Source organism: Heloderma suspectum, chromosome 16, assembly GCF_057233095.1.
Source record: "Heloderma suspectum isolate Gila_16-S chromosome 16, 16-S_ref, whole genome shotgun sequence".
In the NCBI taxonomy this organism is placed as follows: Eukaryota; Metazoa; Chordata; class Lepidosauria; order Squamata; family Helodermatidae; genus Heloderma; species Heloderma suspectum.
In genome coordinates this window covers 18,679,170-18,703,724 of record NC_139473.1, presented here as the reverse complement: position 1 = coordinate 18,703,724, position 24,555 = coordinate 18,679,170, and the positions used below count along the sequence as shown (strand labels likewise).

Here is a 24,555-nt window from a genome sequence, read left to right as displayed (position 1 = left end):
CAATGGAGGGAGAAAGGTGGCGAGAGGCGTTACGGCCCCTGCAGCGTTCTCTGCCTGGGCTTCAGGCTTCCCAACAGTCAAGGCCAAAGGCAATGCAACCTTCATTACACGAGGGCTCCCCCTTGTTCTTACCCCCTTGTTCTTACCCCCTGTTCACGTGCCCTCTCCTTGTGGGCAGTGGTGCAGATTGGGCCCAAGGGCGGGGGGGACACCCAAATGGGCAGTGGTGACCGTCAGGCGGCGGGTGAGAATTCCGTCTGTTTCCTTTTTTGATCAGGGCGTCCCCAAATTCTCACATTTCTTCATAAACAGAAGGGACAGAACTTGAGGTTTGTTTGTTTCCAAACAATGTGGGGGAAAGCGAAGCAGACAGATCCGTCCATCCAGGCCAAGGGCTTTGAACATTTAGCTCAGCCTTCCCCAAGCTGGTGCGCTCCACATGAACTACAACTCCCATCATTCCCAGCCAATGATCAGGGATTATGGGCGTTGTGGTCCAAAACATCTGGAGGGCACCAGGTCACCTAACCTAACAGTGTGGTGTAGTGGCTGGAGTGTTGGACCAGGAGTCGGGAGACCTGGGTTCTAGTCCCCACTCGGCCATGGAAGCTCGCTGGGTGGCTTTGGGCCAGTCACAGACTCTCAGCCCAACCCACCTCACAGGGCTGTTGTTGTTGTGAGGATAAAATGGAGAGGGGGAGGAGGATTATGTATGCTGCCTTGGGTTCCTTGCAAGAGGAAAAAAGGCAGGATATAAACGTAATAAAAAAATAAAAATCCAGATAATAGGGGATTCATATGCCTTCCATGTGCTGAAAGAATACATAAGAGGGCTCACAGGGCCACTGAGGCTACCCCTGATACGCACTGCCACGCGCAGCTGCCAGGCCCCTTGCCACCCGTGTGTTTGCCCATGTGAAGCAGCGCTACACACAAAGGCGACCCCAGCCAAATCGGGGTCCCCTCTCACATCTGGACGTCTACATGTGTACATCAGTGAAGGGGGCCCATGCTGCTCCAACGCATGCATGTCAGGGAGACGTGACAGCTACACATGGCACCAGTGGGGGGCACGGCTATTGCATGCGTTGGTAGAAGGGGCAGGGCGAACTCTCCTAGCATCGCAATCCTCCCTTGCACATTCTCTCAGGGCATGGCGGGGTCGTCTGAACACCTCCCAACGGTGCCAGAGTCACTCCTCAGCGACCTGGTTTCTCAGCGGCCGCAACAGCGGCTCAGCCAGTCATGACCAGAGGCTTCGGTGCTGCAACCAAACACCGCAACACGCAGTAGCGGATGACAATAGAGACAGAGATGGGGTGGTGTGACTGTATTGACGACCAAGCAAACCGTGCCTGGATGACTCATCCCATTTCTAGCAATGGTGCTAGTGTTCAAAGGGTGTTGGCTGTGACAGATTAGGTGGATACCAGAGATGCTGCAGGACAAACATCAGGAGAAGGCTCTTGCGTTTAATCTTTAATGTCTGGCAGCAGACTTCCTCTGAAGATCAGACCAGCCACTGCTAGGAACAGGATGCTTGAACAGAAGGATCTTTGGCCTGTTCGAGGAGATCTCTTCTTATGAAAAGGGGATCACACGTATTCATGGAGGATAGGCCAAGAAACACCCATGACCACTAGATGGAACTTCCATGGATAACGGCACTGTACCTAGAGATGAACAAAGCTGTGAATTCCAGTTTCTCTCCATTTCTCACTTTTCCACCCTGGCGTTCTGTTTATCCCTAAGTTCGAACATTTCCCCCCCAAGTTCACATGAAAATCTGTATGCACTTTTTGTGTGCATTTATCCAAATACATGCATTTCGTGTGCGGTTTTGCCTAATCAACACACATTTTATGGGCACTTGTTCTAACCGACTCCATTTCTTGATGCTGTTTTTCACTAGGGGATGCATTCTAGGGTGCGCTTTCCTCTAATCGATGTACGTTTGTCTGTGTGTTTCGATGGGAGAACCCCATTGGAGTTGCAGTTTTCTAAGGGTAACTGAGTTTCGGTTCGTGAGGTAGTCTACTCCAGTGCCGGACAGCCCTCACTGCAGGGATGTTTCTCCTAGTGTCCGACTGAAATCTGCTTCCCTGCAACTTCCAGCTGTCAGTTCTTGTCTTCCTCTGGAACAAGCACAAGCAAGTCCCCTCCATCGTCTGTGCGAGACCCTTTCAGATATTTGAAGACTGCGATCAGGTTTCGCCTTAATCTTCTCTTCTCCAGGCAAAAGATACTCAGCTCTTTCGACTGTTCCTCAGAGGGATGCAGGACAGAAGGCAGAGAACCTCTTCTGCCACCATCTCTTGGCATGAATCCCCACTCCGTCACATCCCGAGAGTGCCGATCCACGTGAGAAAACTTCTCACCTCCTCTGTCGATCCACTCTTGCTCTCTCATGCTCCATTTATCCCTCGTTCTCCAAAACTAGCCAGACCTGTTTGCTGCCAGCCCTCGCCCCTCTCTATTGAGGAGAGGGAAGGAAAAAAAAGACGAAGAATGAGCAGGTGTCCAAAAAATGAATGACAACTGTGGGCGAGGCCTGGCGAGGCAGGACCGCAAAGAGGGTGGAGGGGTGGTAGAAGAAAGCGAGAGAGAGAGACGCCTGTGTGCTCAACCCTCTTGAGGGCACTACTGCGTGGGGCAAGGAAGGAGACGAGGTTGTGGATATGATGGCTCTCTCCATGGTAGCTTTGGTGGTGATGGTAATCGGCATTGTACATGCTCAAGGTATGTCTCTGATGTTGCTGTTTTGTGGCCGTTTTATTGACTTTAACAGGAAAATAACAAAGATGTCAACGGTCCAGTCAGAGCAGGGCCGGCCCTACCGTTAGGCAAAATGGTTCTGAAAAGGAGGAAAAAAAGAAGGTTGACCTCATGAGAAAACATTAAATTAGAAGTGACAGAGGGTGCTGTGAAGGGGGTGGGATGTTTTTGTGCAAGGGTAGGATTCCAGGATAAGATCAACTTATGTTAGCGAACAAGACTAGAAAAGGCGACCAAGTGGCACTGCATTTCTCTAACTGATGGGCTGGATCTAGATTTAGTCATACTTAGAGTTTGTTGTTTATTCGGTCAGTCGCTTCCAACTCTTCGTGGCTTCATGGACCAGCCCACGCCAGAGCTTCCTGTCAGCCATCGCCACCCCCAGCTCCCCCAAGGTCGAGTCCGTCACCTCCAGAATATCATCCATCCATCTTGCCCTTGGTCGGCCCCTCTTCCTTTCGCCTTCCACTTTCCCTAGCATCAGCATCTTCTCCAGGGTGTCCTGTCTTCTCATTATGTGGCCAAAGTACTTCAGTTTTGCCTTTAATATCCTTCCCTCAAGTGAGCAGTCTGGCTTTATTTCCTGGAGGATGGACTGGTTTGATCTTCTTGCAGTCCAAGGCACTGATGGGTCTAACTTAAGTCCCATTGACTTCAATGGGTCTACTCTAGGTATGACAAAATCCTGATCCAACCCAATGCCTTCTCTTAATCATGAATCGTCCTTTCTTTGGACAGTTCATTAAAGAAGTCCTTCTCTCTTTTTCACAGTCACTGGGGAGAACACTTGCAATCTATTTTGGAGGAAGGTAATGAGCAGTGGGCAAATTCATGTACAAGGTTCTCCCTACAATACGGTGAGAATCAGGGCTCCCACTGTGAGACAGCCTGCCAGCACTGTCCTATCCTGGTTTCTCCATTTCCCCTTTGGAAAGAAGAAGCCATTGATGGCACCGAGAGACTAATTTTGAGGAAGCTTTTTATCGCAAAAGAGCATAAGCTTTCACCTCAGTGACTTCAGTGGAACTGGTGAAAGCAAGGTGGAAATCTCAGCTAAAAGCTGACCAAAAGGAAACCTTCTCAAGTTCTGAAAAGGAGACCCATAGTACAAACGATGCAGGATTTTTATAATGCTCAGAGATGCCATTCTCTCCGTTAGACCCCAGATTAATACCGTCAGTTTTCTCGATGAATACCTGTTCTATTCATCCACACAATTTGCGCTTTTAAAGAACAGGAACGCTGAGGTCTGTGACATTGTATCTGGGGAGATTAAAAAGATCACTTGCTGGTTTCCATTTTGTTTTGTTTTGAAAGGTAAATTTCCCTTTCCTCTATTTGCCTTTTGCGGGAGCACTTCTATTCATACATAGTAGAGCACTTTAATTTCAAGTGGATGCTGTTTCTCAGGGATTTACGAACCACCCACTCCCTACCCTCTTATTCACAAAGACAATCGTCCATTGAATGGAGTTTAGGGGAAGGACTGTAGCTTTACACGCAGATGTTTGCAGGTTCAGTTCCCCAAATCTCCAGGTAGGGCTGGAAAAATTCCTGCCTGAAACCCCCGAGAGCTGCTGCCAGTCAGTGTCGACAATACTGGGCTAGATGGACCAAGGCCTGTCTCGGTATAAGGCAGCTTCCGTTTAGTTGCTAAGGTATTGGGGGGAAGCAGGGGTGCAAGAATTATTTTCTGCTCCCTTCCTCCAGAGTTCTGGCCACTGCGATGATTGACCCTCAGCACTGGCTTCGTTTTGCTTTAAAGATTTCATTTCATTCAAATGGTTTGATAAATCACTTCTATTTATACATAGTAGAGCACTTTAATTTCAATTGGTTGCTGTTTCTCAGGGACTTACGAACCACCCACTCCCTACCCTCTTATTCACAAAGGCAATCGTTCTCAGTGACAGGAAAGAAAGGCCACGCATGGGAAACCTCCAATCAGCGGGCTGGAAATGGCCCTCAGGGGTTCCCCCTCCAGCCTGCCAGCTACTTTCCTAGGCCCGGCCCCTCTCCCAGACCCCTCACCAGGCAAAAGGTCTTATCTCTAATCAGCAGCTGATCGGAGATCAGACTTTACCCGGCTTAGTGCTGTGAAAGGGAGGCTCCCTTTCTCAGCACTAAGCAGGGAAAAGTCTGATCTCCGATCAGCTACTGATCAGCACAGGACAGGGAAAATGCACTCCTCAGCTGATCGGTACGGATCAGCGGAGGAGGTGGGGCCTTGAAATGGTGTGTGCATGTGTGCGAATGGGATGTGTGTGGAATGTGTCTTTCTGCGTGAAAATGTGTTGTGGGGGGTGCATGCCAGGTGGTACCTCCACCCACTTTGAGCATGACATCCCAGCCCAGGGCCAATTTAGCCCCCCGCACAAAAAAGATTCTGCACAACTGGTGTAGGCCTTATACCGATATTTGAATTTTGTTGCCTGTATTCAAGGCTAACGATGTTGCGGCTAGGCGCCATTTATGCTACCAGGAATTTCTCAGTTATTTACTCTGCATGCACTACCAAAAAAAGGTGCACTCCTCGGACATTTTTACAGAAGCAAATAACTTGCAAAGAACCCTGGTTACGTCTCTAGCATGGCACCCAGGATCCCTGTCTGGGTGATGCCACAGATAACACGCCCTCCATTGTACAGGTGTGTTTATTTTATTTCTCATCTCTCTGGTCTGCAGTCGCCAGTCCTGCGCCAGCTTAGGAAACAGAGTGTGTTTAGTTAACCAACCCTAAACATTGTTTTTAATTCAGCCTGTTTAACCTGAATGTATGCACGTTTACTAAGGATTATCTTAGATGGCTTTAAACATGGAACAGACATGTTCATGGAAGCAGATAGCTCTAGCAGCAGCAGTTATCAATGATAGCTAAATAGAACCTCCAGGGTTAGGTGCAGTCTATCTCTGAATGCCAGTTGTTGGGGCTTAACAGCAGGTGGTGGCTATTACTTTTCATTTTTTGTGGACTTTCTGGAGGCATCTGTCGGCCATGGTCGGAACGAGAATGGTGGACTCGATGGAGCTTTGGTCTGATCCTGTAGGGCTCTTCCATTCCTGTGCATAGGATTACGGAGAACGTAAGAGCCCTGCTAGATCAGACCAAGGTCCATCTAGTCCAACATTCTGTTCACATAGTGGTCAAAAAACTGCCCACGGAAAACCCACAAGTAGGACATGAACGCAACAGCACCCTCCCGCCCATGTTCCCCAGCAACTGGTGCACACAGGCTCACTGCCTCTGGTACTGGAGGGAGCACATAGCCATCAGGACTAGTAGCCATTGCTAGCCTTCTCCAACCAGGAATTTGTCTAACCCCCTTTTAAGGCCATCCAAATGGGTGGCCATCACTGCATCCTGTGGTAGCGAATTCCATGGTTTAACTCTGCGCTGTGTGAAGACGTCCTTCCTTGGATCTGTCCCGACTCTCCCACCCATCAGCTTCATGGGAGGACCCCAGTGGGTTCTAGTATCTTGAGAGAGGGAGAAAAATGTCACCCTAGCCACGTTCTGCACACCAGGCATAATTTTGTACACCTTTCTCAATCCCTTTTCCTTTTGTGTCATGTTTTTTTAGTTGTACACCTGCCGGCGGGGACTGTCTTAGGAAATAGCTTTGTAAGCTGTCTTGGCACCTTTGGGGCTAAAGGGCAGGATTTAAAAAAAAAAAATGCTATAAAGAGCCAGTGTGGTGTAGTGGTTAGAGTCTTGGACTTGGGCTTGGGAGATCCAGGTTCTAGTCCCCACTCAGCCGTGAAGCTTGCTGGGTGACTTTGTCCCTGATGCAGTGACCAGTCTCTGACGCTCAGCCTCACCTACCTCGCAGGGTTGTTGTGAGGATAAAACAGAGAGCAGGAGAGGGACCATGTAAGCTGCCTTGCGTTCCTAGCAAGAGGAAAAAAGGCAGGATATAAATGTAATGATTAATAATAATAATAATAATAATAATAATAGCAACAACAACAACACAGGAAGCTGCCTTATACTAAATCAGACCAATGCTGTCTAATTCAGTATTATCTGCACCAGTGTTCCTCAGTGCAAGGCCTGAGAGACACGGGTGGCTTCTGATCACCGGATGTGTGGCTCTCCACATCTCTCTCTCTCTCTCTGCAGTAACTACTCCCTCACAGCAGGGGCTCCCTAGCTCTGCCTTGTGGTTTGCTTTAGCGGTGGGCCAGCTGCTGCCATCTGGGCTACCAGTGGAGGCTTCAGGGGTGGGGAGCCAGGGGACCTGCTGCTCATCAGCCGTACGTTAGCTGAGAGGAGGAGAACACAGGAGCAACCAGCCAATTACCTGTTAGGGGGGGGAGGAGCCCAAGAGGCATAGAGCAACAGGATTGGCTAGCTGCAATGGGGCACTGCACAGACCCCCAAGTGGCCTCAGTGAAGTTGCCTGGAGCCATAGTGACTCTTGTTGGAAAAATAGTGAGTATCACTCATCTGAACTGAGTGGCAGCAGCCCTCCAGGGTTTCAGGCAGGATTCTTCCCTAGCCCTGCCTGGACGTGCCGGGGGTCGAACCCGGAACCTTCTGCATGCAGTGCAGGCTGGCGCCGCCGATGCCAGTGGGGCTGCGAACCCGCTCCGTGTTTCAGTCAGAACCAGCCAGAACTCTAAAGGACCTCTCCAAGGTGCTGAACCCCACACCCAAAACAGGTCCGCTACCTTTTATATCCCGCCTTTTTTCCTCTTGCTAGGAACCCAAGGCGGCTTACATGGGCCCCCTCCTGCTCTCTGTTCTTTCCTCACAACAACCCTGAGAGGTAGGTGAGGCTGAGAGTCAGTGAGTGGTCACTGCGTCAGGGACAAAGTCACCCAGCAAGCTTCACAGCTGAGTGGGGACTAGAACCTGGATCTCCCAAGCCCCAGTCCAAGAGTCTAACTACTACACCACACTGGCTCTTGTCTTTATAGCATTTTTTTTTAATCCTGCCCTTTAGCCCCAAAGGTGCCAAGACAGCTTACAAAGCTATTTCCTAAGACAATCCCTGCTGGCAGGTGTACAATCTGAAAAAACATGACACAAAAGGAAAAGGGATTGAGAAAGGTGTACAAAATTATGCCTGGTGTGTGGAGAAGGTGGCTAGGAATGTCGTAGGTTGCTGAGATGGTTTGAGTGAGCCTGGGTGAAAGTTCCAGATGTTCCCTGCTTTGCGGTGAGCTATTGAAATGTCCTAAAGTGCTGATTCTGCAAGGCTGGCGAATCGTTTCCTGCTTGTGACAAATGACAAAGGTATCTTGAAACATGAACCAAGGTTTGCTCGGCTGTCCTGGCTGAGGAAGGAGAGCATAAGAATTCTTTGTCGCTGAGCGGTTGTTGTTCATCTTGATGCCGAACGACCTCATGCGAGAAATAAAGGGTGCTTAACTCAGCCTTGACCTCCAGGCTCCAGCATCGTTCCTTGTTGAGCGGAGAACCCGACACCCAGAACCCCTCTCCGAACCCCCTTGCCTGAGCCGGCTTTGCTTCCTGTGCTGGTGGTACAGTCACTGCAGAAAGTGTTGCAGTGGACGATGTGTCATTCCAGGGTTCACAATGGAGGGAGAAACTCACCTTGTTTTCTCACTGGCTCTCTCCAGTGCCTTCTGCGTATCAGCCTACAGTCACTTCTGAGAACCTAGAAGGGAAGATCACCGCCTCCACCTTCGTTCTGGACCAGCCCCGCTGCGTTTTCAACAGTGCCGTCAACCCCATGGATGCGATATGGCTGGTAGTTGCCCTCGCCAGTGGTATGTTGCGGTTCCAAGTAGTGGAGGTGCTTTCTGAAGAGGGAGAATGGCGAAAGCACCTTGCGTCCCGCAGAGTCCTATGCGTGTTTACTCGGCAGTAAGCCCCACTGTATTTCCTATAATTGGACACAGTGGGGCCAAGCCTCCAGGAAGAGCAAGAGGTGTGGCCTATGACAGGCCACACCCCCTCTCCTGGCCCCACCCACTTCCCCCGACTCCCCAAATAATTTGGTGACGTTTTCCCCCGTTCTAAAAGGTTGGAATGCCTCTCTGGAGGAGGGGTTACAGGCAGGAAGAGCTCTAAGCTGAAACATGCTGGTATTTAGCATATTTTGGAGCCACCCCTTTTGCCATTGGCCCCACCCACAACTGGAATATGCCCCCAAAGAGATTCTCCAAAATTGAATTCCGCCCTCAGGCTGAAAGAGGTTCAGCACCTTCAAGGGCTGCCTTGGTGGGATTCAGGCACAGAGCCGGCCCTACCATTAGGCAAAGTGAGGCAGCCACCTCAGACGGCAGATGCTGAGGGGTGGGCAGCAATTGGGTGGGCACCACCCATACACCCCTGCCCAGGACTCTTTAGAGAGAAGCTTCTTCTAGTCCAGCAGCTCTTTCTGAACTCCCAGGAGACCACATGCCCTCTCCCTCCCCTATAGGCATTCAGGAAGGGCTTTGGGGCTACAGAAGCTCTGCAAAGCAAGAACAAATGGGGCTTTTAGAGCTTTAGAAAAATTCTCTTCTTACTTGCAGCAACGTGGAGCAAGCAAGATAGGAGGGCTTTTTTTCCTAACGCTCCAAAATTCCCATTTGTTCTTGTCTGCAAGAGCCCGGGATTCTTTGCAAAGAGGCTTCTGCAGCCCAGGAGTTCTTCCTGAATGCCCAGAGGAGAGGGTGAGGTCGCGTGGTCTTCTGCGAGTTCAAGAAGTGCTGCTGGGCTTGAGAAACCTCTCTGAAAGAGTCTTGTGCTGGGGGCATTAAAAAAAAGAAAGAAGATCCTTCAGCTACTTCCCAAACTTAAAACAGTATGTGGAAACCCTGTCCCCCTCCCCAAGGAGAAAATTCTCTGAAATTCTCCCCCTCCCTGTGAAAGAGACAGAAAAAAACAATGCCTTCTTTGCAGGGAGAGAAATATTCCCCCAAATCTTTGGCCCTTCCTCAATTCTTTGGGTTTGGGGGACCCATGACTTCAGTCCTATGAGCATCACAGTGTGGATTTGGTTTGTCCTTTCTACTGATCTGCTGCTATAAAGACAATTCCATGCATGTTCAGGGGTACTCTGCACCTTCCCTTGGGAGCAGGGCAGCTCTGAGCAAAATCTCTCAAATGGGTCTAATTCAGGAATAATCACTTTCCATGTTGTTTCCACAGCAGTGAACGGTTCCCCCAAGCCCTGGTCCCCAGATGATTTGCCCTACCAGGAGTTCAAGAACAATTCATTTTACATGACTTTGAGCACCGTCCCATCGAACTACCCCTGCCCGGCTCCGGGGCAAGAAAGCAATGCGATCACTGTGCTGCGTGTGGGGAGTGAGACTGGCTGCATCTCGGATCTCTCCAGGCCAGATTGCAACGGCCCCCTCCCTGGGCCAGGGCCCTACAAGTGAGGCAGCTATGGCATTTCCCCCAATCCTGAAATCCTTTGTTTATTTTCTGAATTACAGTGTATTTATGGATTCGTTACATTTATATCCCACCTTTCCATCAAGGAGCTCAAGGCAGTGTACACATAATCTCCCCTCCATTTCATCCTCACAAGAACCCTGTGAGGTAGGTTAGGGTGAGAGCCAGTATCTGGCCCAAAATCACCCAGGGAGCAACATGGCCAAGCAGGGCCTTACCTTGTTCTCCCCAGTCCCAGTCCAACATTGGCTCCCAGTTGAACCTTGGCTCCATACAGAGCTCCATACAGGTTGAATTTAAAATGGAAGCTGTTCTGTTGGACTGGGTACTCCTTTTATTCCTTCTGTTGTTATTTATTTATTTATTTATTCATTCATTCATTCATTCATTCATTTTTATTTACTACATTTCCAATCTGCCCAATAACTAATGTCCTCTGTACGGATCACAACCAGTTATAAAACTAAAATGCCATTTTAAAACTCAGTTAAAAATATAAAATACAATACAAATCTTTAAAAGAATAGAACACAATATCACGCGAAACAAGATACAGCGCTTTAAATGGTGGTTTTAGTGCATTTGTTTGTATGATTGTTTTAAGTATTTTAGGGTGCAATCCTATGGCCGCTGGTCAGTGGCTAGACAGCGGTAGGATATGTGGTTTTCGGGCTCCAAGGTCGGTTCCTGGAGAACCGACCTTCTCCCCCTTCCGTGCTGCCTCGAAGAGGAGTGCAAAGTGGCCAAAACGGGGCTTTCTTGGGGGCGTTCTGAGGTGGGGAAGGCAGAAATGCTGGTACAACACATCCAACATGTTGTCCAGCTGCTGCCTCCCTCGCTCCACCTTCCCACGGCTAGACAGCCGAAGTCGGCTGTCTAGCCACAAATGCAGGGCAGGAGAAGCGTGGAGGGGACGATCCCCTCCGTGCTTCTCCTGCCTTGCATTGGATAGGTGGTCGCCTCTGAGTTCAGAGGTGGCCCCCTATCCCCGTAGGATTGCGCCCTAAATGTTGGTTTCTCGTGGTGGTTAGCCACCTGGAGGGCTATTTGGGGGGGTAGAAAGGTGGGGAGTATAAATCAAATAAATACATACATCAACTGTTTGAGAACAAGAATTATCCACACTCAGCAGAGCTCCGGGCTCTGCTCACATAGCTCCATCTATGCCAAACTGGTCCTTCCACCTGACGGGAACAGCGCAAATTCGGAGCGAGGATATGCTGACGTGCTACAGCGGGCTGGGTCTCTGCAACCTGTTGTTCTCCAGATGCTGTTGGACTACAAATTCCTGGAGGGGCACCAGGTCGGCTGTGCGGTGAGGGGTCAGTAGTTAGACTTCATCGCCCTCTGCCTCTGACTGCTGCAGATCCGTCGTGATGGAATTCGAACAGGGAAAGGGGAGGGATTAATTTGGTGTGCATTTTAATATGAACCGATGGAATCTGTATTTTCCGAACAAAGACACGAGCCAGAATGCAGTGATCCCTCGGTTTGTTGCACTGCTTTGAATTTGGCGCTGCAGTTCTCCAGTCAAACAATATGTCCCCCAAATGCATAGTTTTGGAGGGAGATTGGGGACAAAAATTCATAAATTAGGGAAAGTAGCATAGAAGAAAGCATGCATTACTTTCCTAGTGAGAATCAGTCCAGAAGCCAGAACACTGAAAAGCAGGAGAGGTCCTACTAACTGACCAATTGGGTGGAATAATTCCTGCATCCTCCTGCCCCTTTCAATGTCTTGGTAAGTGAAAGGGCTACAGAGAAAGCTGATTTACACCGAGATGGTCCGCTCAGTGTTTTTATTGTGACAGTAATGTGGAGAGAAAGGAGGGTCTCTGTTAGTGTGCAATTAGCAGAGGGGATGCTGGAGAAATTCGTTCAGTTCACTTTTTTAGGCAAACTTCCCAAATTCACACTACCTGAACTGTCTGGAACACAGATTGAGAGAGCACCTTTTCCCTCACCAGCCTGCTCTCAGTGGTTCTGCATAGACCTGTGATCCATTTGGAGTCCACTCAGAGGGAGCCTTCAGTGTGGTGGCTCCCTCTCTGTGGAACTCCCTGCCTCTTGATGTCAGGCAGGCACCAACATTATTTTGTTTTCAACGCCTGCTGAATACCTTTTTATTTAAATAAGACTACCCTGACTGAACAGTTTTACCACGGTTTTACTGGTACAATCTGACTGCAAAAGCTTTAATTTTGTATTATTATTATTATTATTATTGGTGGTGGTAGTAGTATTAATAATAATTACTATTCTTCTTCTCCTTTTTATTGTTCGCTGCTTGGAAACTTTATTGGATGTAGAGCAGTATATAAAACTTGTAAATCAATCAATCAATAAATGTAGATACCTTCACTTTTCTGAAGTTTGCAATCAAAGTTTGCACCCCCCCCAAAAAAAAAACAGTATACAAAAATGCATATAGTACAGAGCAAGGTGCACAAAAATGCATATGTTACAGAGAAGCACGCAAAGGAATGCTTTAGTTTAGGGGAAACCACCTGCCAAAAATGTGTATCATTTGAAAAATTTGTATGAACTGTTTACCTGTTGAGAAATGCACATGAAAATGTACGCACTTTAATAATAATAATAATTTGCAAACTGATGTGGAAACGAGATAGAAGGAACTTGATGTAGGAAAAAAGGAAAGTGAGCAGACTGGGACATGACACGTTGGTCCATCCGTAGCTGCCAGAGTGAGCGCCTCAGTTTGTCCTCGGTATTATTGGTATCTCTCTGTTCTCGCTCAGAGTCCGGTTTGTGGCCATGAACTCCAGTGGTGGTGTCACAGCAGAGACAAAATGGTCGGCCGCTATCACGCTGAAGCAAGGTAAGCAACTGGGATGGACACACTGGCAGGATCCAGTTGCAGTTAAGCACACTGAAGTCCCATTGACTTCCATGGGAGAGACACACGCTTGCTTGCAGTCGCAATGCTACACACCAGGGCTGGGCAACCTGCATCGTTAGGCTCGCAGGCAGTCTTTGGCCCAGTTTCAATAGGCTTCTGCATGCAGTCAGTTCAGACCTCTGGGCGGAGGTGTTGCTGATGGAGCTCTGGCCCCGAATCTGCTCCCTAGGACCGTGGATCTATTCTCCAGAATCCTGAGTATCAACTGGTGCCGATGGAAGTTTCCCCCCACCCTTAGCTTAATTGCTGTGCGGTGGGCAATTTTCAATGGGGGTTGCAGCTGGGAAGGGAAGGGTTAACTCTCCCTACCTGACATGCTGCAAACTTCCCCCCCACCCCACAAACGTCTCCCTGCATGGCAATTAAGGTGCAATCCTATGCATGTTTAGACAGAAAAAAGTCCTACAACCCCCAGCATTCCCCAGCCAGCTAAGACTTTTTCTATCTAAATGTGTATAGGATTGTAGAACTATTTTCTGTCTAAACATGCCTAGGATTGTAGGACTTTTCTACCTAAACATGCCTAGGATTGTAGGACTTTTCTCTGTCTAAACATGCATAGGATTGTAGGACTTCTTTCTGTCTAAAACATGCCTAGGATTGTAGGACTTTTTCTGTCTAAAACTTGCATAGGATTGTAAGACTTTTCTCTGTCTAAGCATGCATAGGATTGTAGTACTTTTTTCTGTCTAAAACATGCCTAGGATTGTAGGACTTTTCTGCCTAAACGTACATAGGATTGTAGGACTGTTCTGTCTAAAACATTCCTAGGATTGTAGGACTTTTCCTGTCTAAACATGCACAGGATTGTAGGAGTTTTTCTGTCTAAACATGTGCACGATTATAGGAGTTTTCCTGTCTAAACATGCCTAGAATTGTAGGATTTTTCTCTGTCTAAACATGCCTAGGATTGTAGGATTTTTCTCTGTCTAAACATGCCTAGGATTTTAGGAGTTTTCCTATCTAAACATGAGCAGGATTGTAGGAGTTTTCCTGTCTAAACATGCATAGGATTGTAGGACTTTTCCTGTCTAACATGCATAGGATTGCACCTGAAGCAGCTCGGCAACTCTGATGTTTCATGGATAAAAACGGGATACTCAGTTGGGCATTTCTCCTTCTCTCACCAGCGCAGGACCGTGATACCATTAACACGCAGCCCAGGCAGCGGAGCGCCGGGATGATTGCAATAGCCACCATCCTCTCCATCCTCTTTGCCATCCTGCTGGCTGCCCTCGTCGCTGCCTTGGTCTATAAATAGTACGTTTCCTTGAGAACTGCCCCCCCCCGCCCCGTCCTGATCCCATCACTTTGTGATTTATTTATTTTTTATTTATTTAAAGTATTTTTATCCCACTCCTCAGCCGAAAGGAAAGAAAGAAAGAAAGAAAGAAAGAAAGAAAGAAAGAAAGAAAATGGTCCCAAAGCAATTTACAATCAATCTGCAAAAGAGACAGCCCCTGCCCCCCAGGCTTACAATCTTAAAAGACACGCCATGCAAGGAAAAGGGGACGGGGAGGGAAGAGACAAAAATGAAACAGACTTTCAGCAGGGCTGGTGAAATGAATGGCCCTGCTTCCCCTCTCCTCTCCTGGGGGGAGGCAGTCCAACTGGAGCTGCCCTGATGTTCCTTTTGCCTGCTCCTGTCTCCCTTGCCTGTTCTTCTTTCCCACAAGGCAGTTGATGTCACTTCGCCCTCGAGGGTGTGGGATCCAATTGGAGCAGACACTTAGAACCTTGTGACCGTGCCTTCAATTTGTGGCTTGGCTCCGGGGCTCGAGCCCAGTGGGGCAATTTGCTGGGCCAACGCCCTTTTGCTGTCCACCTGCGTGTCACAGTGGCTCAGTTCAAAAGGTCCTCCAAACCATGGAAGCCAGAGCAGGGCAATCTATTGCAGCCCATCCAATGCCTTCCAGATGTGTTGGACTACAACTCCCATCATTCTTGGCCAGCCATGGCGGGGGAGTGCATTTGGAGGGCACCACGTTGTGGAAAGCATGCCATAGAAGGCACTCTTGATGTGTACAAGAGTGCCCCTCTTTTAAAAATCTATGTTAGGGCAATACCTTTTATAAGGCCAACTCAAAAAGGTCGTAAAAAATGTGCACACTTCGGGATCTCCGGATCTCCTCCTGTTACAAAAAGATGTTGCACAAAGTGGGGGTGGAGTGAAGGAGGGGAAGGAAAGGCTGAGCTGATGTTGAAGCCATGAGGTCTGCATGGAGGTATTGACTGATATAAAATATCCTCCAGCCTTTTCAGCTTCAAAGCTCTACCATATTTTTGAGGCGGGCTCCCTTTGTTCATCGTTAAACGATGCTTATATTACCGTGATTCCTAAGCCTGGAAAGGATCATGCCTATTGTGTTAAATATTAACCTATATCATTAATTAACATAGATATCAAAATATTAACAGCCATTTTGGCTGATAGACTGCAACAAGTTTGGCTGATCATCTCAGATTAGTTGTTGATCTGGTCGCTTTAAACCCTGAAAGAACTGACGACAAGGCGGCCATCATTTCCTTGGATGCAGAAAAGGCCTTTGACAAAATTCATCGGAAATTTATTTTTACCACCTTGACTAATTTCGGTTTTCCTACAGAATTTTTGAAAGGGGTTAAAATTTTATACTCGGCTCCAAGAGCGAGATGACTAACGGTTTATTTTCAGCTTTTCTTTTCTTTTCTTTTCTTTTGTTTTGTTACTTGGGTGGGGCACCAGACAAGGCTGTCCACTTTCCCCATGGATATTCGACTTATGCTTGGAACCCCTGGCGTGTGCTATTCGACAGAAAAACTAGTATTCATGGATTTGTGCATTCGGGCTTAGAGTTCACATCTAGTTCCCTTTTAAAACCATCCAAGTTGGTGGCCATCACGATATCATGTGGAAGTAAATTCCATAGTTTAACTCTGTGCTTTGTGAATAACATAAGAAGATAAGGAGAGCCCTGCTGGGTCAGACCAAGGGTCCATCTAGTCCAGCATTCCGTTCACACAGTGGCCAGCCACCTTCCCACAGGAAACACACGAGCAGGACATGAGTGCAACAGCACCCCCCTGCCCATGTTCCCCAGCAATTGGTGTACAGAGGCATACTGCCTCTATACTGAAGGTGGCATATAGCCATCAGGACTAATAGCCATGGATAGCCGTATCCTCCACAAATTTGTCCAACCCCCTTTCAAAGCCATCCAAATTGGTGGCCATCACAACATCCTGTGGTAGTGAATTCCATAGTTTGACTCTGCACTGTGTGAAGACGTCCTTCCTTGGATCAGAATCTCCCACCAATCGTCTTCATGGCATGACCCCATATTGACTCCGTCTGTTTCCACCTTTTCTTTCCTACAGTTCCAACATCTGTGACGGCACCGATATCAAGCGTGCGCAGGATTCAGCCACGATGACACGCTACACCACCCACCATATATATGATCAGGCTGCACACAAGTTGTGAGCTTCTCCCCTGAGGGACTGTCTGTCAGTGTCTTTCTTCTGTTTCCCCTCCTGCTGTTGCTTCCTGAGGATCTTGCCATGAAAGCACCTGGAGATCTTTGGCCTCTGAAAGGAACACCCACATCCCACTCCTCTACCTTCTCAGCAGAACTAAGCGGGCGTGTGCCTGGGAATTGACCGATCATCATCTGTGTTCCAGGATTTGGGACAGAGCCACACTCTAAATTTTATCGGTTCTAAGCATCGTGGCTTCCTCCTGGGAAGAATCCTGGGAGTTCTAGTTTTGTGAGGGTGCTGCGAATTCTTAGTTCTCCGCCCTCGCCAAACCATACTTCCCAGAATTCCTTGGGGGGGAAGGAATGATTAAGTCAGTTTAAGTCCGGAATGTAGACAGTGTTCCATGCAGTAGTGTAGTGACAAATTCAGAAGCGCAGGGTCCCTTTGTGACAGTCACAGCCTTGCCCCCTTCTAAGATTGCGCAGCCTTGTAAGATGTACAGCTTCAACTGGGATCCCAAAAGAGGGCAGTTGAGAGCAAGGCAGGGGGATTTCCATTGGACCTCTGCGAAAAAATGCAGGGGTGTTAAAATCTTTTTCACTCGCTCACTCAAACACAAACGTTTGGGGTTTTCAAAATATGGTACTCTATGGAAGCTTCACCCCCTCAACTCAGCCCTTGGGGACAGATCCTTTCTCATTTAAACAGCCCCCTTGCATACTCCCTTAGCGCCCCAACATTACCCATGAGCCTTCCCTAAGCGCCTTCATTGTATCTCTCCCGTCCCGCAGCGGAAACGTCCACGCACCCAGCTGGAATGAAACATGCACACACACACACAGTGGTGTCGTGGTGAATTTGGAAATGCAGGAGCTCATTGGGACAGTCTCCAAGGGCAGTCCAAAAATGTCAGGCCGCTGTGTCGATCCATATCCACAAACCAGTTCTAGGAGTCTCCCTCTCCGCCAGGAGCCCGTCTTTGGTAAGGCGAAGAGGTCTTAACTGCCCACTCCAGACCAGGTCATCCCAAATACGTTGCATTCCAACATGGAACAAGACGTTGTTGCTTGGGAAATTCCTTCCCCCCACAGCTACGGTGAGGCAGCTGAGCTCAGAGAGAACGGGGAATTCTGAGGGGGGCGGCAGATGACATCAGAGTCCCTGCTCATGAAAAAGTGCCCGGGCTGCAAGCCCCGCCTCCACTACACCACTGGTTCCATGTAATAGCCTGTATTAGTTAGAGCTAATTCACTCATCCAAGTATATTGCTTGAAGCTGAACAGGTAAGCGGCTTCCATTCTAACGTATTGTGCTTGTCTCGGTTGGAGGTGAACTTCTTTTGATCACACATGCGGGACAATGTTGTTGTTTTAAAAAATCAAAATGCTGTAAGTAAGTAAGTAAGTAAGTAAGTAAGTAAGTAAGTAAGTAAATAATATCTCCGTGCATTTTGTTATGTCTGTAGCCCTGACTGGGGGCCTGTGAAGGATTGCTGGGACTAATTCCAACTTTCCTGCAAAGTAGGACCACTCTGGAACTAATTCCACCTCTCCTGCAAAATAGGACTGGCCAAACCCGGCCTTCCAGTCCCCCCAGATACCCAGTAGCCACCCTCCTCGTCCAAGAGGCACTGAAATTAGCACCGAGATTATGCAGAGAAAATCACACCAACTAAAAGTTGGATGAATATTTATTAAGGGAGAAAAGGGGGTAGAGGGAAAAGGAAGAATGGGAATTAGCACACTGCACAAAAGGGTACAAAGCCAAATCACTTCAGCGTGCACAGAGAGGCCGATAAACGCACACCCAAGCAAAATAATAAGGCTACCTGGCCTATTCTTTACCTGGGGCTCCCAGGATAGCAGCCAGCCACTAGCAGGTTCAGGACCACCAGGGCGAAGGGAGACACCAGGCGTCTACCTCAGCCCTCTTTAAAGCCCAGCCCTGGCCACCCAGGGCAGATTTTCCTTTAGCCGGCCACTGGCTCAGACCCTGGGTGGGCCGCCCTGGCCTCCGAGAGGCTGGGACTCCCCACCAAGCCCAGCTCCTGGCGCCCCCAATGAGCAGGGGCAGTGCCTGGCCTTGAGCAGAGGGCTAAGGAGCCTCTAGATCAGCGGTTCCCAACCTTTTTGGCACCAGGGACCAGTTTCGTGGAAGACAATTTTTCCACGGACCGGGGGGGGGGGGGATGGTTTCGGGATGATTCAAGCGCATTACGTTTATTACTTTGCAGTAATAGGCTACGTAAAGATTTACGTAGCCTATTACTTGAAGAACAGGGACGCAAATGGCATCTGCTACGCAGATGCCATTTGTGTCCCAGCGGCCGCAAGTCCGGCAGTGGCCGGAGCCAGCCAGCAGCTCCGTGGACTCGCCACAGAGCAGAGCCAGGCGGGGCTGGCAAGGACTCTGTGGGGGAGGGACGGATTGCCTCCCCCCCCGCGGACCCCCGCAGACCCAAGGTAAGGGGGTTTCGCACACCCCTACTCTCACCTCCTGCTGTACGGCCCAGTTCCTAACAGGCCACAGACCGGGACCAGTCCGTGGTCTGGGGGTTGTGGACCCCTGCTCTAGATAACACACTGTTCTCCAGGTGGTTGCGTTAGATGAAACAAGAGGGCCTACTCTCATGGTGGAAAACAGGCCGTCATCCTTGACAGGGCCCCCTCTCGAGCCCCCCCTCCATCCCAATGCTTAGGGCCTAGAAGGTGAGAAGCTGATATTCAAAAGTCTCTGCCTGGAAGAAATGGCCCCCGATCTGACCAACAGAGAGGCTGGCGATATCGTCGTGCTTCTCAGTCTTTGAAGCAGCAGCAGTTCCCCCCGGGGCAAACGGCGTGCCCATGGGGCCCCTGTGAGGCTCCTTCTTCTCTGCTGGCTGGGGCAAAAAACCTGTTTTGCACTGCAGGAAAATTCACTGGGGAAGCGCTCATGCGGCGGCGAGGGAAGCTGCCGAGGGTCGAATTGTGTGGCAGAGAAACTCTCGGGGGCCATATTCCGAGAAGGGTGTGTGTGTGTGGCAGACACAATGGGGCGTGGGCAAAGGCAAAGGGGGTGTGGCCAACGTTCCCCAAATACCAGCACATTGTAGCTTAAAGTGCTCCGTGCCAGCGACGAAGCCCTAGGAGAGGCATTTCGAACGCCTTTCAGAATGGGGGGGGGGAACTGCCGAGCAATTGGTGGTTGGGGGAAAGGGGGCGGGACTGGGGAAGGGGGCATGGCCATCTGGGCAACCTTGGTGGGCCAGGTTTGGCCCATGAGCCTGAGGTTCTCCACCCCTGCCGCAGTTCCTCCGTGGAGACGTGCCGTACATAGGGCGGCCAAAAAAGGAGGCAAAACAGGACACTGATTTGCATCACATGTGAATGTGCTGTTTTATATGTATGGATGCAATTGCAGAAATAAGGACTATAATTTAAATTGAAGTATGACACATCTCAGCCTAGTGGAAAGATGGTGACCAGCTGAGCTGTCTGCTTGCTTAGTCTGCCGCTAAGTGGTGAGAGGCGGTGTGGTGCGGTGGTTAGATTGCTGGTGTGGGACTTGGGAGACCCGGGATCTGGTCCCTGCTCAGCTCACTGGGTGACTTTGGGCTGGTCTCTGACTCTCAGCCTAACCTACCTCACAGGGTTGTTGTGAGGATAAAATGGAGAGGAGGGGGACCGTGTGAGCTGCCTTGGGTTTCTTGCAAGAGGAAAAAAGACAGGATATAAATGTCATAATAAATAAACAGACTGTGGATAGGTAGCCTCAAGCCCCTGCTCTCCCGACTTCTTATGGTTCTTGATCTTGAACCCAGAGATGGACTGGACAGGTCTGCAAATAGAGGACTGTCATATGTCAAGTAGGACACATGGCCACCCAAGCCGTGCATGGCTGACAGTGTAGATGACAAAAAGTAGGAATGTGATATCATCAGGAACCTTGGCTTAGGTCACAGAAGGATATTTGAGGGCTTTCCCACGTTTTGAGCAGACCAGATCTGTGCGTGTTACCTTGCCATCTTTTGAATGTTTCAGGCCTGGTGTCGTTCCAGTGCACCATGTGTGCGTGTGTGTGGGGGGACGATGGGAGCCACCACCCAAAAATAAAAATGGTGGAGGACAGTGGGAGAAAATTCTGTAAAGTGGCTTTCATTTTCTAGGGCACTGGGAAAAAGAAAAATCTCAGAAAATTTTCTCAGACACTGAGACGCATCAGCTCAGCTCTACCCACAAGCAGGACAGGTGTTCAGAGGCGCACTGCTTTCCTTCGCTTGCTGTTGATTCAGGGATCGATTTCGCCCTTCCGGAAGGTGTTTCCAGACATACCAGGTCATCTCCTACAGCAGCAGTGATACTGAACTAAAGCTCTGAAACCCCCAACGCCATGGGACGAAGCAAGGAAGGGCGAGCCCAGGTCAGGCACAACGTTTTCAGCCCTGAGGGCCCCATGGCACACAGAAGCATGCAAAGGCATGCTTTATCTTAGGGGGAGCCCCCTGCAAAAAATGCGTATCGTTGGAAAGGTTTGTACAAAACGTGTACATGTTGAGAAATGCAGACCGCAATGTGCAGGCCTTATAAAGAAAAGATGGCATTTGCAAACTGATGTGGAAATGAGACTGAACTAGTGCTGGCATTGCTCTGAACCCCTCCAATGCCAGGGGAAGAAGCAAGGAAGAGCGGGCCTGGGTCAGGCAAAACGTTTTCAGCCCTGAGGGCTCCATGGCCTATAAGACCATCGGGTCCAACATACAGAGAGAGAGATACACACAGACATACAAAGACACACACAGAGACAGATATACACAGAGATACCCCCCCCACACACACACACTCACACACACAGAGATACACATAGCCATACACACAAAGAGAGAGAGACAGAGAGAGAGATATACAGATACTCTCAGAGCTTCTCCACACAAGGTTAAAATCCTGCACCCTTACTGGGGCTTCTGCTTCCAGATTCCTTGCAGGATTAAGCTCGCCTCCTTTACTTGTGGTTGTTTCTGAGTTTTTCTCTTTCTTTCTGAGCAAGTTCTATATGTTTCATTATACAGCCACTAGGTGGCACTGGGATAAAGCGGGATTCCAGAAATTCACCAGGCATTTTTCACCCTTCAAAGAGTGATAAGATCTCTTATCGCCTCATCCCCGTTGAGAATGACACCGCTATAATGGGAAGGAAAGCACGGGAGGGGCCCTGGAGTTTGATGATGTTGTGTAAAGGACCTGCAAAAACTGCGAGTGACCAATCACGAGCACACAATAAAAGCCTTGTATAGAAATGCCCACAGACATACAGAGAGAAACACACACAGAGAGCGATCCACACAAAGAGAGAGAGAGAGAGACGCCAATACATGCAAAGCCTCACAGCACCCCAATGATCCCGATATGCATTGCTGTTCCCTTGCTGGTAGCAGGGAGGAAAGAGCACTTTGTATTGAGATCACTGGGGGAGGGTGTGGAGAGAAGGCTCTTCCTCTCCCCACCTGAGATCCTCAGACACATGGTCTTTTCCTCACTGGAAAGAGTGACCTCTGTGGCTGATAGCAATGATACAACTGGTGGGAAATCAGGTAGAAATTTGGCAACCATGGGATCACAGCTGGGGGGCCATATGCATCATTGTGCACCCCTGGGCTAGCTCCTCTACTGGGGGGATCATATTTTGTGCTTCGCTTCTTCATTGAGAGGTAGAATGGTATTTTGGCGGCGGGGGGGGCTTTTTTCTTGTGAGAAAAAAGAACTAGACACCTGTATGGCATTTTTGTAATAGCTATATTATTTATAAATATACATATTCATCATGGGAAGGATGGTACCCAGACAGTGCTGGGCAGCATGAATTCCCCCCAAAGGACACCGCATATCCTTAGCAACCCTCTAACGATTCTCCTTGCCAGCCGGCTGCAAAACCTCGGGCTTCTTCTGTTTTCTTTGCTGGCTGCTCTATAAATGTCACACTCTTTTTCTCCAGCTCCCACTAGAGCCAACAGTCTTCCAAGGTTATCGATGGTCATTCTTTTGTGCACGTCTGCTACCCAGTTAAAGAAATCTTCATCAATTCATGGTAAGGGGGTTAATTAATTTGCTGGTGATTAATTGATTGAAGATACACACCTTGTTTTTAGATGATGCATGCATCCCTCTTCTTAGAAGAGGCATTCCCACCCACGAGAAGAAGAATGCCTCTTCTTAGATGCGATGTTTGGAAGTTTTATTAAAAGACCATCAGTTTTGCTGTTGCCCAGTTAATCGAAGGCATCTTTTTAAGCAAATCAAAGGTTTCTTTGTTTTATAAATGGAAAAGCAGGGTATACATTTTTTAAAAATGATCAATCATTTCTCCCAGTCCAGCGCAAACAGAGTACAAGGGCCCTGTCCTTACTCCGCAGCTAGAAACTGGAATATGAGGCCAATGCAAATGAAACCACCTAAAAGGAGAGTGTACACAATTAAGAAATAAGCCAAAGCTCTCTGGAGTTCCCAAAGAACCTCAGCCACAAGCCCTGGGACTTCCTTCTTCCCAAACATGTCCAGTGCTGCGTATGCCTTTAAATCACCAGGGAAAACACGGCCTTTGAGGCCTAGAGACCACAGACTGGATGTGTGTGTCTCAACTTGGTTCTCCTTCCATCTTACATTTGCTGTGGCTTTCTTCCTGCAGAAAGACAGAAAGAGAGATAGCTTTGGGGTATATTGGGGTGTTGTTGTTGTTTTACCTTAAATGTGCATGCTCAGGAAAGGTAAACAGATGGTAACCTTTGTAGAGGAGAGTCTGTTCCTTTCGACTTTGATGGTTCTCTTGAAGAAAGTGTGCTTTGCAGCTTTATTGAAATGAATATTCACAGTTGTTCAACCTTTTCCAATGTTAACATGCACATTTTGAGAGAAATTTTCAATTCAAATTTTAATGGGGTATTCCAAAATGTGTGCACATTAACATATTGGTTCTCATGAACCCCAGTCCTCGGACTTTCCAGTGTGCAGCAGAGGATTCTGATGAAGATGAAGATGAAGATGAAGATGAAGGGCTGGACAGTCACTGTCTTATTCAGGGCCCTCCCAGCCAGCTGCCATCCTCTGGCACAAAGGACAAGTACCAAGCAGAGCTTCCATCTCCCCAGCCTCACAGAAATCTCAAGCTACAAAATTCAGGCAAAGACCCTTTAACAATCCGGTCAGCTCCTCCAGGAAGGGTGAAGTTGGCCATGCTGCAGGTCTTGTCAGCCTACATAAGGCTTCAGTTGGCTTTAGCTCCCTGCTGAGACAACATCCTCCTATTGTTCTAGCTGAGTGAGAGTTTTGGCCAGCAGGACCTCCTTGGAGCTCTCCAAGGTCCTATTTTCTTCCTGCCTTGATCTTGCTACCAGCTTCCCATGTGAGCTTCAAGGAACCGCAGGGATGGACACTGACCTCTGTTGATTCATCAGATTTGGGGGTGGGGGTGGGGTGGGCAGGCATCAAATAAGAAATCTCATCAGCTGTCAAGTCCTAATTGCTATTATATGTCATCTTTCAATTCCTATTAAATGCCTTTGTATGACAATCATCACATATATGGGAGAGCATTAAGACGGTGTTCATACATGGTTCAATCCATATACATGAGCACATGAAAATGTATGTGAATACAAGTGCTCTGGATCAGAAATGCATTTGGTGCCCCCCCAAGACCACAAAGCCCCTTTTGGTGATGCACGTCTTCTTTTGGGCAATGCTGATGCCCAAGTCAGGAGTACCACTTTCAGGACCTATTGCATTCATTAGAAATTAAGAAGAGCCATGCTGGATCAGACCAAGGGTCCATCTAGTCCACCATTCTGTTCACACAGTGGCCAACCAGCTGCAGTGACCCACAAGCAGGACGTGAGCGCAACAGCACCCTCCCGCCCATGTTCCCCAGCAACTGGTGTACATAGGCTCACTGCCTCTGGTTCTGGAGGTAGCACATAGCCATCAACTAGTAGCCATTGATAGCCTTCTCCTCCAGGAATTTGTCTAACCGCCTTCTAAAGCCATTCAAATTGGTGGCCATCACATTTTGTAGTAGC

The 24,555-nt window shown here is 48.7% G+C and overlaps 1 protein-coding gene across 1 annotated transcript; it reads left to right on the top strand.

Moving 5' to 3' along the window:
• Positions 1-2,681: 2,681 nt before the first annotated feature.
• Positions 2,682-17,955, top strand: LOC146335017 (uroplakin-3b-like). Its single transcript, XM_084822677.1, has 6 exons — positions 2,682-2,739; positions 8,362-8,511; positions 9,881-10,112; positions 12,892-12,971; positions 14,183-14,312; positions 16,410-17,955. The coding sequence occupies exons 1-6, from the start codon at positions 2,682-2,684 to the stop codon at positions 16,513-16,515; spliced, it is 756 nt and encodes a 251-aa protein (XP_084678803.1). The 3' UTR covers positions 16,516-17,955.
• Positions 17,956-24,555: the final 6,600 nt, after the last annotated feature.

Coding starts and splice junctions, on each gene's coding strand:
- LOC146335017 (XM_084822677.1), top strand. CDS start 2,682: ATGGCTCTCTCCATGGTAGCTTTGGTGGTGATGGTAATCGGCATTGTA. Junction 2,740..8,361: donor CGGCATTGTACATGCTCAAG/GTATGTCTCTGA, acceptor GGCTCTCTCCAG/TGCCTTCTGCGTATCAGCCT. Junction 12,972..14,182: donor CGCTATCACGCTGAAGCAAG/GTAAGCAACTGG, acceptor TTCTCTCACCAG/CGCAGGACCGTGATACCATT.